This window comes from Rhamphochromis longiceps, linkage group LG20 (assembly GCF_057381845.1).
Source record: "Rhamphochromis longiceps isolate RC_006_pf linkage group LG20, R_longiceps_female_GT1.1, whole genome shotgun sequence".
Lineage (NCBI taxonomy): Eukaryota > Metazoa > Chordata > Actinopteri > Cichliformes > Cichlidae > Rhamphochromis > Rhamphochromis longiceps.
Window position 1 is genome coordinate 4,382,919 of NC_140576.1, and position 15,602 is coordinate 4,398,520.

Below are 15,602 nucleotides of genomic sequence, written 5' to 3' on the forward strand. Positions count from 1 at the left end.
GTACAGTCAGTGACGTATGCTGATCCTCTCCCTCCGTGTTCAGTCCTTGCACAAGTTAAACCAATTTTTTTGTTTGTTTGTTTGTTTGTTTGTTTGTTTGTTTTTTAGGGAACTGAAAGTGAGCCAACTCTACAAACTCCTCCTTTCAGTTTGGGTCTTGGTGTCATCAGTATGACTGATTGTTCAAAGCATTGTGTGTCCACCCAGAGACATGTACGTGCTGTTTGTAAAAGGTTCGGTAATCCTGGTTGTGTTTGTTAAAAATACACATCACTGGGACTTCTAAGTGCCTTTTCTTATGTTTGACTTTCATTTTTAATAAGAATGAGTAGAAAAGATGACCTGACCTGTCAGCGTGTACTGGACACAATGAAGACAGGATTTATATTTAAGTTACGTTTCACGTTTAACAAAACGACCCTTTGTTTTATCGAAGGTTTTATCTGGCACGAGAAATTACATCAAGATTGCACGTAGACTAGCTTGTGCAAAGTCTGTCCTCTGATAAAGACAGTAGTGTAAATCTGGTAACTGAACTGTGACTTGGCAAAAATGAACTTCATATCGGTCTTCGTCTTGTTCTTTAGATGTCTGTGAATCCCGATTTGCAGACTCACCGTGACTCAGCTATCTCTTTGATAACAAAGACAGATTCATACATAGTCTGTGTCAATCACTGACGAGTCTCATGCAGGGCAGATTCTTAGTGGAGGATATTCGTTATCATATATTACATTATCATAAAGAATGCAGATGTGTAGATGAGACATTTACATGAAAGGAAGACATTGAGAGCAACACACACACACACACACACACACACACACACACACACACACACACACACACACACACACACACACACACACACACACACGCATGAATGTCTTCACAGTCCAGCATCATGCAGCAGATTTATTGTATCCATGAACCAAAAGATAAGAGAAGCACGGCCCACCTGTTGTCCCCTTTTATAGGCTGCAGACAGCAGCTCACCAACCACACTTTGCACCACCGCAGCTGCCCAGGTCTCCCTCAGCTACATTTGGAAAAGGGATTCAAAATGACAATGATACTGGGTTACTGGGATACTCGCGGGGTAAGTTCTACTTTCATTGTTGAATTAAAGAGCTCCTACTTTGAAACAAATCCAGGAAATGTTGAGTTTGTATTTACAGTGTAATAAAGTCACCCTAAGCGTACAGGGTCAAAGGAGGCTGACTGATTGTTGTAGCACTGCTGTTTAGTTATTATATCAAACAGAGCTAATAAAAAAATCTAGATTATCTTCAGCAGCTGAGGTCAATAAAGGTACTGTCAATAAAACAACTGTTCCTAATTTTGACCTTTTTAACAGGTCCAAAAGATATAATGAGGTTATTTTGTTGCCTTTTATTTTTACGCATTAAAGTAACCAACCCTTTAAGATGGTTGCAAGGCGGTTTTCTTTCATATTATTTCATGTTAGAGTTGACTCTATGAACACTTTGATGTAATCAGATGAAATTTGCAAAAATGGATTGATGTGGATCAAAAGTTTTGCAGGTGACCAACCTCCTAATTTCTCATCACAAAATTCATTTTTAATAATGAAAACTGCATTCTGCCAAGAGCAGCACAAGTTATGTCCTCCAAAACGAAGAGAACCAATGACGTATCTACACATAACACAGTGTAGGTCTTACACGCGTGTTTGGCATGGCAAACGTCTGAAGGAAAATTGATGAAACCTCCGTTAGAAGCTAGAGTAGGTTGACTGTGGTTCAGTATGTGTGATCTCTGGACCAATACAGCCCAGGTGCCTTATTCTACCTTATAAATAAGAAATTTGTCTAAAAATGGATGTGCAGAACAACGCAAATCTGTGAGTTATTGAAGTTACTGCTACTGTGCCACGTGCGTAAATGCGCAAATAATCTTTTTCCTGCGTTCCATGTGAGACTACGATTATTTAAGTCAGTACTGCAGGATTCCAGTTGCTATCCAATTGCACACTTTCAAATACTCTAGCAGTATACTAGCCTAAAAAACACAGATATGTGTGTCTCACCTGATTATTGGACATTTGCAGCTTGGCCAGCACATCCGCCTCCTGCTGGAGTACACCGGAGACAAGTATGAGGAAAAGCAATACGTCTGTGGGGAAGGTAACTAAGCATTTTAACCCAGTGATACAAATCTGTCATAATTCGGGCTGAGCATCGGGTTTACTCACGTCACGTTTTCTTACGCAGCTCCCGACTACGACAAGAGCCAATGGACTGACGTCAAATTCAAACTTGGAATGGACTTTCCCAACGTAAGAGAGTTTAACCTGTAAATATAAAATTATTTGGAAAGTTTGCAAATTTAAACCATCAGCTAACACTAATGCTGCAATTCACATCTCACCATAGCTACCCTACTTGGTCGATGGAAACAGGAAAATACCGCAAAGCAATGCTATCATGAGATACATTGCTCGTAAGCACAACATGTGTAAGTTTTAAAAATTTATAACAAATTAATACTTTGTTCAAAAGAGGCGATTTCTTTGTAGATTTTTACATTATATTAATTGACAAACTAATACTGCCAATGCTTTTAAGTAACTCGGACCTCTAAGGTGTCGTTTGATAACAGGTGGAGAGACTGAGGATGAAAAGATCCGAGTGGACGTCCTGGAGAATCAGGCCATGGACCTCAGGCTTGCCTTTATTAAGCTGACCTACTTAAACATTGTGCGTGTTAAATTTTAAAGAAGAAAGAAAAAATATTCATTTTAATAACTGCTAATTTCTACTAAAGCCAATTTCATTTCTCTGACATCAGGATCAGAAGCCAGACTACCTGAAGAATCTGCAGTGTACACTGAAGCAGTTCTCGGATTTCCTCGGAGGAAGAAAGTGGTTTGTTGGTGACAAGGTATGCTACTCCATAAACAAGAAAGGAGAGTCTTTGTATTTGCTTTGTATTCAGTGCCCACACTAGGGGGCGGAATTTGAAAAGAAAAGAAAAGAAAAGAAAAGAAAAGAAAAGAAAAGAAAAGAAAAGAAAAGAAAAGAAAAGAAAAGGAATTTCTGTGTAGGCTGTTTTTTCCACTCTGAAGTGCTCATCATTGTGGATGCAAGTCTAAACTGTCACCTGTTTCTGTGGGACAGGAGTCAGGGGGGATGTTTGCATTGCAAAAATCAAACTGCTGACTCTGCAATTAGCCATTAACACATTTTATTGCCTGAGCCAAGACTACTATGGAAGCTTGTTAAAACCACTGGGGGAAAATGCCATCTATCAAAAGTCAGGTTATTATTTCAATAGTCCAAAAGTTTGAGTTAATAACCCAAAGTTTGTATTTGTAAATGGCAAAAATGTTTTTTTAAGTGGCAGAAACAAACTTCCATAAATACCGGTTCTTGATTACACCTAGGCTGTTTAGAGATGATTAGAGCGATGAAAGCGAACCAGACAGTAAGTTTGTGAATGGAAAACAAAATGTTGAACTTTGATAGGCTATAAAATTTCGCAGAGAGGACCGGCTTTCTTTAAGTTTAATGCTGCTCATGAATTATTGTTTGATTATACTATAAATTCTGCTGCCTTCAACAGATCACTTTTGTGGACTTCGTTATGTACGAGCTGTTGGATGAACACAGGGCCCTCGAGCCTAAATGCCTGGAGAACTTCAAGAACCTCAATGATCTAATGAAACGTTTTGAGGTGAGAAGACTTCAGTGTTCATCAGATACCATCAGTGCAACTTACACTTTGTATTTTCTCAAATATATACTACAAAGTTATTCAGTCACTTTGGCTTCTTTCCCGGAGCCCCCATGTCAATGACATTACTGAAACTCACCGCTAGGTAGCTTTTGCTTTGTTTTTTAACCAGATGTCTTCCTATATCATTGTAGGCTCTGGAGAGGATTGCTGCCTACATGAAGTCACCAAGATTCATGAAGTGTCCGATAAACAACAGGATGGCCCAGTGGGGAAAGTAACAAGGCCGAGAAAGTCCTGAAAAATGTTAATTAATGCAACTGCTGAAATAACATCAATGTTAACTTTGCTTGTACCCTGCTTTAATCACATTACACTGCCAAAAATATGTTCAAGCCATTAAACTCAGTTATGGTTTTAGGTTTGTGGGGGAAAAAATAATAATTTGCACTGATCACGAGGACATTTTTTTTTAAACAGATTAAAGAAACTGTTGTTCTGACTTTTCTGTTTTGGCGATTCAGTTTTTTCACAACAAAACACACGATTGTTTCTCATGTTTTTGTTGATCACACACGACACAGTCAATGAGGCAAATGCTGGATGAAGCCATTGTTTACATACGTACTCGTTTTATTTCATCAGGAAAAACTATACAAAGTCGAAATTACTGGAAGCACAAAAAAGCAAGATTACGGTATAAACTAGTATTTGAGTAACTGACAATTAATTGCTGTCATTGATACGTTTTATATATATATATATATATATATATATATAGACGCTTCCTTTGAAAGTGGCAAACTCGTATACCTCAGGCAGCAGCTGTGCTTACTGGTCAGGAAATAACTGAATAAATTGGTCCATCATTTTGTAAGTAGCTGTGATCTGACTTTATGCTGCACAGTACGAGTCTGTGAACAGCAGGGTGCAGTGAAAGCAAATAGTATCCTCACTGAAGAGCTGTGCAGCTCATTTAACAGTTTGATGTGGATGAAAGTTACTTCTTGGCTTTTTTTGGTTTGTTTTTTGGGTGAATAGTAGCAGAAAATTGTTGACTGACTGTTTTACCAGTTAAATTCTTTTCATGCCAAGCTGCAGCAGTAGAAAATGCTTAATTAAAATAATAGTAATTTAATACAGCGTTCTATTAAGGAAGATAACCACCAAAAACAATGTTTTTAATCCTGCAAATATATTAATGTTGCATTGTTTTAATCAGCAGGCTCATCATGGGCTAAATTCTCCATAGCATTGTCCAGTTTCCTGAAAAGACAACTCCAAACCGTTCTTCATTTGTGTCCACAAGCATTTTTTCCAGTCCACTTTGGACTTGTTGCTAGGCAAACAGTAACCACACAGATGCAGAATGATGTCACCGGTTTAGATAACAGTTATCAGATAACCCCCCCTGTCTCTGACATCCACCTTTGCGTCTGAGTACTGTTCCCACCACTCCATCAATGGACTTTTACCTTTGATGGCGAGCACTGCGCATGTTCATTGAAAATTAAAATCTTCGAGTTTGCCACTTCAAACAGCAAATCAACATTTGTTACAGTTTAATTTATGGAAAAGCAGCGAAATCAATTCAGACAGTTTAAATTCAACACCCTTAATTGCACACATGAGAAACATCTGAAGGGCCGGCGCAGTGACGCAGGTCGTTAGTAGCGGCCGTTGTACATGCCTGACGGTTCACTGGCCAGCTGCAGGAAACAGGATAAATTATTACTTACATGCTAACATTTAACTGTGAGTGTGTGCGTATTATAACAAATTTACTTACTGCAATGGCTGACTTAACAGCCTGCAGCTGGAAGAAGACTTTGCCCCCCTCCTCTGGACACACAGTCCTTATTTCTTGTTTATTCATTCCCAGAAGCTGTTGTCCACTCAGCACCCCGAGGCTCCTGACAGTGCTGTACAAGAGAAGAAATAAAATGACATTAAATGCAAGTGTTATATAGATTGCAAACATGAACTTGTCTGTTACTCCGTGGAGAATGCCACTCACATTTTGGAGAAGCCTTTGTACTCAAGCCAGGCTTGCACCTCTGCAGGTGAGGAGGACCTGTCCAAAGTGACAGGGCCGCGAGGATCTCGCTGGAAGGAAGACTGAAATATCAAATGTGAAGGCTGTTTATGAGCAAACATATTTATTTATGTACACGCTTCTGAATATGCCCAATCTGAACGCAAGGCACAAAGTATTTTTGACATGAGGCTTTCTGGTTTCTGATTGGCGGGTAGTGTTTAAACAATGATGGAAAACCACATTGCTCGATTTCTAGGGAAGCTCAGATCATTTAATGTTTGCAGCAACATGTTGGAGATCCTTTCGAGTGCCATCTGTTTTGCCGTTATCTGGTGGGTGGGGCAGCATCAGTGCCAGAGATGCCAGCAGGATCAACAAACTAATCCAGAAGGCCAGAAGCATCATTGGTCAGAATGTGGAGGCGTTTGAGTCCGTTAGCGTCAGAGGTCACTGAACAAACTGCTCTCCATCATGGACAACTCATCACACCCACTCCACTCCACACTCAAGAGGCAGCAGAGCTCCTTCTCCCTCAGACCTTTTTAACTGACTTAATTTGACTTTTTTTGTTGTTTATCACTGTAGTAAATTTATTAATTCCTGCACTATCTCATAGTGTAAGGCCCTTACCAGCCGCCTGTCGCACTTTCATTTTTAACTGTGTTGTTTATTGTAGACTGTAACATTTCTACTCTTTATTATGCTGCTGTAACAAATCAGTTTCCCTTGTGGAATCAATAAAGTATCTGTCTGTCTATTTGAGCAGCTGTTTGACTGCAAGCAAGTAAACAGTGTGGAGATTCAAAGAGTAAAAGCATTTGCCAAAATCTTGAAACCACATGACATTAAACTTCTTCCACATTTAACATTCATCCCAATTCGTAAGAAAAGAAAAGCAGAACAGTTATGATAAGTCGTCCTGCTGGAAACAGATAATTGTTGATGGGTTCCCAGGTTGCTTGCGGCTCAGCTCACCGGTAGGTCGTCCACGGGTTCGGGGTTCCCTAACGACTCCAAAACATTCAGAGGAATATGTCCTTCCTGGTTACGCGCGTTACGAACAAGCCACCACTGCTTTGCTTTCTGGATCACCTGTGAAAGATCCAAATCCAAATATCTCAAATACTTTGGATTTTGGCAATGAAACTCCAAGTTTAAAGAAATATTAATCTTATCTGTCAGTCATTCTGTGCTGCAGCTGCAGTGTTTGCTAGAGTTATTTCAGATTCTAGTTTTGCATTTTAATTTCCTCTATAAGGTTCACAATAGTTACAATACTGGTTGGAAAATATGTGACAGTGGCTGAAAGGCTGGAAGGAATTGAAAAGATCTGCAGTTCCCCTTTTTCTTCTTTTGGAGCTGGAAAAAGTTATCTACAACACATTTTAAATTTAAGTTTTATTTAAGTTTGCAATGCCCCAAATTACTGTTGCATTACATTGATAATGATACCTGATAATCCAGATCCCCTCAGAGTGATGGTATATCCCTAAAACAAAATCCTCATCCAGTTCCCGGTAAATGAAGGTTTGCTTTTTACTCTGTTTTCTTAAATTTCAATGATGTAAAACAGTCTACATCAGATAAACACTACAGATCCTGCTTTTATTTAAAGCTAGAGACAATTCTTATACTGTGTTGGAAAAGGTAAGAATAAATCTTGTATTTGCAGTTGTTGAATAATATTTGTGATCTCACCTCAACCACCTCACCCTTCATAACACTCAGCTCTTGGTTGTTTCTGGCCATGAAGTTGTAAATGACACGCATGCTCTGGGGTGGTTCATTGGAGCTGAAAGAGCAGCAGACGAAATACACTTCGTATTGGCAGTGCATAAAATTGGAGGAAAAAGTGTTGGGTATACTGAAGAAATGTGATCATTAAGCCATATTTACTGCTGTGTAACAACACTTACAGTGCTGGTGGAGGTGATGGACCCCATGGATTGTTGCCCATAAACTGTAAAAGTCATAAAATACACCAGGATTAACTGAAAAACCTCTTGATGATGGCCTCATTGGCGATATTGTTTTTCTGTTGCCATGAAAATTTAGATTTAAAGATGCTGAGTGCCAGATGGCAGCAGTGACTACAATTCATACAACCACTTAGTGGAGATTGTGCAGTTGGTTTAGGAGACAAACTCAGGTAAGCAAAACAACAGTTCAAAGCAATCTGCTAATCTACCAGGCTATAAACACATTACCAAACCAATTCCTAAAGCAGATGGAGCTACAGCATAACAATTAAGCATCAGCACGGAAACAAAAAGTTTTAAAGGGCATGACTGCTGCAATACTTTGAGTTCACACCCAGGTATGCTACACTGTTTGATGAGCTTCTTTGTTAAGGATGAACCAGGGGGTCATAATAAGTTCGTACCTCGTCTGGCTGCCGCAGCGTCGGTCGGCCTGGGAAGCGTTGGCTGTTGCTTCTGCTCATTGGACCGTTCTGAAAAGGCGACGGGGATGGTAGAAGAGGGGGCGGAGGGGGCTGCCAGCCATCATAGAACTCTGGGATGTAATCTGGGACGTTATCGTCCGGCCATCGAAACCTGCAAGTGAAACAGAGGGCAGGAATTATAAAATGCACAACTTCATCCATGAAAATAACACTTATACAACCTGGTAAAAAAAAAAAAAAAAAAGTTGCACAAGCTACTTTTTGATACAGGGCTTATTTATTTTATTTTTATTAACCATCTGTTTAAAATTTTAAATAAATCTGCTAGACAACTCTGTCATTTGTCAGCCAGTTTCAACTGAACCGGGCCTCTCAAACATGTTTGTGCTGTTGGTGCCTTTTAAATAATTTTCATTACAATTAGCTGACAAATGAATTTGATAACTTAAAAAAAAAAAGTGCAATACTTTCTTGGCCAAGTATGGTCGCTTTTAGCTCCATCAACAACTGTAAAGCTCAAATCCATGTTTTAAAATACAGCTTCATGAATGCAAGGTTCTTTTTTTATACTGTGTTCTCCTTGTTTACCATAATATAAAATTATTTATATTATTTATTACTCATTTATTCATAGTGCATAAATCAGCAGTAAATAAATAAATAATAGAGAACCTTTGGGTTGTGTGTGAGGCATTTGGCTAAGTGTAGTCAGACTAATAGTAATCTTTAAATATTTGTGAACCATTTCTCATTTGTAATAAAAGTCAAGCCTGTGGTTAAAAAACTGGTAAACAAGTTGCACAACAATCCCTCAAGTCTTTCGCTGTAAATGTTAAAGAGGTTGTTGAACTTTGAACATGATTCTCAGCTGCAGGTGTCCTTCCAGATGAGCATAAACACAGAGTCTGAGTTTATTTTCACAACTTAGCAACCGTAAAGCTCTTCTGACTAAAAATGAATCCATGAGTCATTCAGAAAACAAGGAATGGTTCTTTCTTAGTATTTCTATGTTTTACATTGATTATTCCAAATTAAACACTTTTTGCACACAGGAATCAATTTGAATACAGCACATGCAAACAGACACGGCCCACAACAAGTTAGGGCGTGCCAAGGAAGGTATAAATGTAGTTAAAGTTAAAGGGCTATATATGAGAACGTTCAAAGCTTGATAAAAAGACTAGTAAAAGTGTTAGAGGACTGTTAAAGCTGCCTCACCTGGAGATGTTCCAACACTCTCCCAGAAACATCCACAGCTGGTTCTCCTCCGGGGTGACATTTTGCTTTAGCAGGCCTATAGCGGGGTCTGTCAGCAAGGGGGAGATCACATTGGGAGGCAGGTCAAACGGATACTGATGAACTGTCTGTTGGAAAAAAGAAAGAATCTAGTTATAACCAAACAAGCACTATGTCTTATCAGTGTTGGGCAAGTTACTTTGAAAAAGTAATTAATTATAGTTACTAGTTACTTCTTCAAAAAAGTAACTGAGTTAGTAACTGAGTTACAAGCTTCTAAAAGTAATTAATTACTTGAAAAGTAACTATTGCGTTACTTTAAAAAAAAAAGTTTAACCCTCTGGGGTCCAGGGTATAATTGGCCATTTTTTACTACTTTTGATTTTCCCTCCACATTTCACCTTTAAAAACTATTTACTTTGCCTTGTTTGGTATCATTCTTTTCAGCGCAAACTCACGTGTCTGAATTTACAGTCATGTTTTTATTTTGACAGACTGTATTAACACAATTGATCTAAACTCAGTCAGAAAACATAAAATCTGAGTAGAAAAAGTGATTTTTTTACTGTAACAACCACAAACATGTCTATTGAATCATATTTCAAACTTTCATAACTTTAAATGCAATTGTCAATTTTAAAATCCTATGCACAGGTTTTGCAAACAACAAAGTTATTTGCAGCCATTTACCTTTTTTTAAAATAACCATTTCAAACTATTTACAGAACCATCAGCTGTTCTGCATTCAATAAGATGCCACACAAATTCTTTGTGCCACTCCAAAAAAGTAATTTCTGTCCACTATAAAGGAGAACATCACAACCTGATACCTGCAGGTCTGACAGCAGCAGGTGTATCACTCCTGTTTCTACCTGGAGACAGAAGTCGCCTCATTGTTCTGACACACGCCGTTATTCCCATCACTGTGCATAATATAGCAGCAGTCGTAGCAGTAGTGAGCTTACCATGTTTAAAATTGAGAAGAGCACGTGGACAAACTCAGGAGCAGAAGGATTGACCAGTATGCCGTCCAGTTGGGCCTGTAATATGATAACGACTCTTTCAGTCACACACCAGTGCTTTTAGTCACAACTGTAAGCATTTAGACAAGTTTGTTGTAAAACTCCTCACGTTAGTTTGTAATGTGCAGAGACTGAACTGAAGGACTTACCAGCAGATTGAATCCATATTTGACTTTCTGAAGAAAGAAGGCATATTCATCCAAAGAAGGCAGATTGAGGGGTGGTCCCGAGGGCTCTGATAAGCAGTCACATTAAGCACTTATTAAACTGCCTGTATCTGTAGGTTATCCTTCATAGGTTACTTGTTTGTGAAAAACATAGACTGATGAAGGCTATTACCATTTTTCTTGCTTTTCTTCTTCTTTGTCTTCTTCTTCTTGCCCATGTCCCCCTGCTGTCCAGGTGTGTTTACTGCAGCTGTAACTTTGCCCACGAAGATCTCCAGATCATTTAGAACATGGTTCAAAATGTCCTAAAAGAAAGCATCATATGAAACTCTCAAGATAAGACAGATAATTCCACAGGAAGATTCAATAATTCATAGAAAATACAGAAGTTTTCACAGCACTAACCGTGTTCCTCTGTGACTCTGTCTTATCACGGTCCATCTCTGGGTTGCTCTGCATGTCATACGGGTCTAAACGGTTCATTGGTTCTACTTGTGGACTATAGGGACGTGAGGAAGGCATATGATCTGCATTGCAACAAAGAGAGAAAAAAAATTTCAACAGAAGCTGGTGTGACTTAAACTCGGAATACTAAAAATACTGAGTTTATTTCTTATTTGCAGAGAAGAAATGTAAAAAGTGAATTTCAGTCGCAGTGAATTCATTAAATAAATTGAATTTCTCTTGGATAATAATGATAATTTCTTTATGTTTCTACTGTACCCGGCTCTCGCCACGATGGGGCCATGAAGTCTGGGGTTGGAGCTCTCCACTCTTCCTGCATAAAGGGGGGCGCAGTCTGACGGAAACTTCCCAGCCTATGTTGTGTCATGGGTTCAAATTCATTCCTGGAAAGAAATGATTAATGAATGTACTGTACTTTCCACATTTGTCCTTCCTGCTTCCCTGTAATTAAATCTTACCCATGTTTTAGGTTTTTCGTTTTTTTTAACACCCTACCTGACATCCGGAGGCTCTCTGTGTTGGTCCAGATTACCACCTCCTCTTTGGACTGCCTTATCTAGGTCGCTCTTGATCAGATCGGCCTGATAGAGCAAACGGGAAGAAAAATCGACATTACAATTATCATCAGATCTCTGGCGACTTTGAGGAGGTCAAAGTTAACTCACCCCAGTCTCCTCACACTGGAACATGAAGCACCGGCGGTTGCGTTTGCTGCGTTCCTGCACAGTTATCGCCAGCAGAGAGTTGAAGTCGCAGCTGTCCAGCACAGCTTTGATTTGCACGATACAGCTCAAAGGTACCAAGTCCAGTTCTGTCTGTCAAAATCAGATTGATCGAACGTTAATAGCCAACACTGAAAGTCTTTAAAAAGAGGGAAAAGGGGAATTTTAAAAATGGTCTGGCATTTTATTTTGCTCATACATATTTTACATGTTTTTCAGATGTTTCCATTTCATAATTAGAGAATTTTTCTCACACACAGCTTAGCGCTTTAAACAGTTATGGTTGTGTAACGGTTTTGCTTCACCTGGTTGCACTTTTATATACTCTTTGGTGTGGGAAATGTTACTGCTACAGCACAGAATTATATTTAGTTTTGTTGAAGAAAGTGACCTTAATCTCAAACCCATCAGGACCCTTTGGGATGAAGTGGAACAATAACATTAAATAGTGGCCTCAAATCCCAAACTTACATAATTTTACTAACAAACTGAGACAATGAAGTAACATTACTATACCATTTCACTTCCTGCACAGACAAGTTTGCATTATTGCTGCTGTATATCAATCACCACAGCAGATTTTAAATCAATAAAGTCGTGATTGAAGTGCAGACTTTCCGCTTTAATTCGAGAGGTTTAATAAAAGTGCTGCATAAAATATTTAGGAATTACAGACACACAGTGCCCCATGTGGAGAGGCCCAAAGTTAATTGGACAGCTAACAGGTGAGGCCTGCTCCCATGTTAGTTAATGACAAATGAAGCAGACTTAATATCTCAAGTTAATTCAAAGGGATGAATTTGTGTTTTATAGCTTTTCACTGTCATTTTAATTATGAGTCAATGTAAATGTGGGAAGCCATCATTAAGATCACAAAACAAAGTAAACCAATAATCAGAGACAGCAACAACTTTAGTAGTGGCCACAACAATCTGGTTTAGCATCGGTTAATTGATGTCTTAATTATTTTAGCATCCGTTCGCTTCCGCTTATCCTTTTCAGGGTCGCGGGGGGCGCTGGAGCCTATCCCAGCTGTCATAGGGCGAGAGGCGGGGTACACCCTGGACAGGTCGCCAGTCTGTCGCAGGGCCAACACACAGGGACAGACAACCATTCGCACTCACTTTCACTCGCACATTCACACCTAGTGGCAATTTGGATTATCCAATTAACCTATCCCCACAAGTTAGGCATACAAAACCACTGGTTATATTTAAGAACGGGAAGGTCAGATTAAACGTTGCCAGAAAACATCTTAGAGAGCTTGCACAGCTCTGAAAAATCTTTGGAATGATGGAACAGAGAAAAACAGAGAAATAGCTCGTGATCGAAACATAACACATCTGTTAAACACAATGGAGGCAATGCTATGGCGTGAACATGTATGGATGCCAGTGGATCCCTCACCAATAGACTAGTGTTTATTGATGATGTGACTGCTGATGGAAGTATCAGGATGGACTGTGAAGTGCTTTCTGCTCAGATTCAGCCAAATGCTGCAAAACTGTTAATTGGACAGCACTTCACAGTGCAAATGGACCCAAAGCAAACCAAGAGAGGAAAATAAATAATATTCTTTACTTCAACCGACCAGCTTTTCAGTCACTAAAGACAAAACTGAAGGCAGAGACCCACAAACAAGCAGCAGCTGAAGGTGAAACACAGCGTTTGATGATGTCCATGAGTTCTACACATTAGGGAATCACCTGTCCATATATATATATATATATATATATATATATATATATATATATATATATATATATATATATATATATATGTCAATAATATCAGTGCAATTTTTTTAAACCCCCTGAATTAAAACTGAAAATCCTCACTTCAGTCACATTTTGAGGGTTTCAAATCCACTGTGGTGGTGTGCTGACTCAAAACTCTGTCCAACAATCATACTATAATGTCCGTTCCAGACATTTCATTGTTCTTCTAGAAGTGATGAACCTACTTTGGTCTCAATGTCATTGAGCAGAAGATATGGTCCCTGAACCTCCATGATCATCTCCTGATGCCACAGACGACCTTTGGCATCCAGGTTCTTGAGCTTAGCCACGCAGTCGTCCACGGTCTTCACCTCCTGGCCATCAATCTCACAGGTGAAAAGATGCTGTGGGTTCAATTAGGAGGGTCAGTGATGATGAGAGCTAAATGTTGTGCTGTTAGTAATGTGTATGTGTCCATGATGATGTAGAGTTTATACTCATTTACCTCCACTCTGACATTGATGCTGTCAGGATTTTTGCTCAGTGTCTCCGAGTACTCCTTTCTCTGTACTGATGTAAAGAACATTCGATTTTGTGCAATATCATCATAAAATATGTATACCTAGATATGAGGTGTTGTAATGCCTGGACATACTGTAAATAGATCTTCCACTGGGTCTGGTTGAGTCACTTCTCCTCAGCGGACTCTCCCTAATTTCATCTTGTTGGAAAGCCCGCCTCGGAGGGAGGTCCTCCGATGTGAAGCCCCTGAAGAAGAAGAAATGATTCCTTAACATTCAGTTTCCTTCCACCTCCATAAAATCATCTCAGTCAAAGCTCAGCGATATGAAGATAAGCTATCCGCAGTCCACAGCTCAAGTAAGCTTCAGGGTTACTATGGCACTGTGCTGTTTTATTATGTAAGGGTGTGAACGGGTATGTATCAGAAACACCGCAAATCAGCGTCTTATAGCATATTAAACATAACTAGTGAACTTGAAAAGGAAAATTAAATCAACCAACTTTGGGAAATAGGAGAAGGGGGCACTGTTCCCAAACATCTTCAGTCTACCCCGGCTTTAAACTTTAGACTGGGAGGAATCACACAGAAACCACTTGAACCTGTAAGAAACACAAAATGATTTGTTTACGTTGGAAAGTTTTCAGATTCTCACAGCTTGGAGCAAAAGATTTCTTCTTAGCACTTAGAGTTCAAATTGATTTGATAAGCAAAGAAACACTTCCTCAGTTCAGTGTGCTTTTATTGCTTCAGCATAGAAAACTACAACAAGGCTTTTCCATACAAGTGACACCACCGAGGCCTGTTTTCTTGTTATTTATAACCATGTTATCATGGGTAGTGCTTTTTTTTCCATTAAAAATTAAACACAGATTAAATATAAATATACGCAGAGTTACTAATCAAGCAAGTAGAGGTTAATATAAAGTAAATCAATTACAAGAACTGCTTTAAGTCCAAGGACTAAATTAGCAAACAGTCTCAATAATAATTTATCTTGAAGACTCATGAATACACAAACCAGCCTCGGTGTTTGTGTTAGATATTGGTATAAGTGACAGGTTGTTATTGCGGCTACATACACATTTTCTAAACACATCGAGTGGTTAAGACTAGTTTATTTGGTTATGTATATTTAAGCTATGACTGAAGGTGATGAGCTTTCATGGCAACAAGTACACACTTTCTGTAAAAGCAACGTCACATTTCAGAGCAGGACACAGTGCTGTTCTCAGCAGCTTTTTCCTTTTTAAACCACTTCCTATATAACCTGTCACTTGACCTTCACATAACTGCTGCATGCCATTTTACCTTGTAGCCTCAGCTCTGCTCCGGTGTCATCGTTCCCTTCTTTCAAACGAATTTGGCACCAACAGGTCTCATAGCGGGTGTGTTCCTCACAAACAGCTTCGAGAAAAATTTCCTTAACTTCCTCGTGAAAGCAGCAGGATCAAAGTGCAACTACGTGATGGGAGTGACAGATCGCAAGGGCCGGCCCAATTTGTCACTTGAGGATAAGTATTTGAAGCATGGAAAAAAGGTAGTGGCACATTATGAGGCCAAAGGTTTTGAAATTATTCATAGCAGCATTTCCTCCTCTTCCTACAGGGGGAT

The 15,602-nt window shown here is 39.2% G+C and overlaps 2 protein-coding genes across 3 annotated transcripts; one reads left to right on the forward strand and one right to left on the reverse strand.

Annotated features, from left to right (window-relative positions):
- The first annotated feature begins 1,063 nt into the window (after positions 1 to 1,063).
- On the forward strand, positions 1,064 to 4,051 carry LOC146644721 (glutathione S-transferase Mu 3-like). Its single transcript, XM_085393582.1, has 8 exons — positions 1,064 to 1,099; positions 2,072 to 2,147; positions 2,235 to 2,299; positions 2,397 to 2,478; positions 2,623 to 2,720; positions 2,812 to 2,904; positions 3,586 to 3,696; positions 3,891 to 4,051. The coding sequence occupies exons 1-8, from the start codon at positions 1,064 to 1,066 to the stop codon at positions 3,975 to 3,977; spliced, it is 648 nt and encodes a 215-aa protein (XP_085249708.1). The 3' UTR covers positions 3,978 to 4,051.
- Positions 4,052 to 4,332: 281 nt separating this feature from the next.
- On the reverse strand, positions 4,333 to 15,578 carry eps8l3b (EPS8 signaling adaptor L3b). Of its 2 annotated transcripts, none has more exons than XM_085394018.1 (19): positions 14,492 to 15,578; positions 14,124 to 14,236; positions 13,974 to 14,038; positions 13,714 to 13,872; positions 11,694 to 11,843; positions 11,524 to 11,609; positions 11,287 to 11,411; positions 10,969 to 11,090; positions 10,736 to 10,868; positions 10,546 to 10,631; positions 10,340 to 10,414; positions 9,357 to 9,502; positions 8,118 to 8,289; positions 7,651 to 7,694; positions 7,433 to 7,526; positions 6,710 to 6,826; positions 5,714 to 5,802; positions 5,486 to 5,618; positions 4,333 to 5,405 (listed from the first exon to the last, which is right to left on the reverse strand). In XM_085394018.1, exons 1-19 carry the CDS (start codon positions 14,527 to 14,529, stop codon positions 5,364 to 5,366), a joined length of 1,989 nt encoding a protein of 662 aa, XP_085250144.1. In that variant the 5' UTR covers positions 14,530 to 15,578; the 3' UTR covers positions 4,333 to 5,363. The 2 variants fall into 2 exon arrangements, with proteins under 2 accessions (XP_085250144.1, XP_085250143.1); XM_085394017.1 differs by having other exon boundaries at positions 5,714 to 5,814.
- Positions 15,579 to 15,602: the final 24 nt, after the last annotated feature.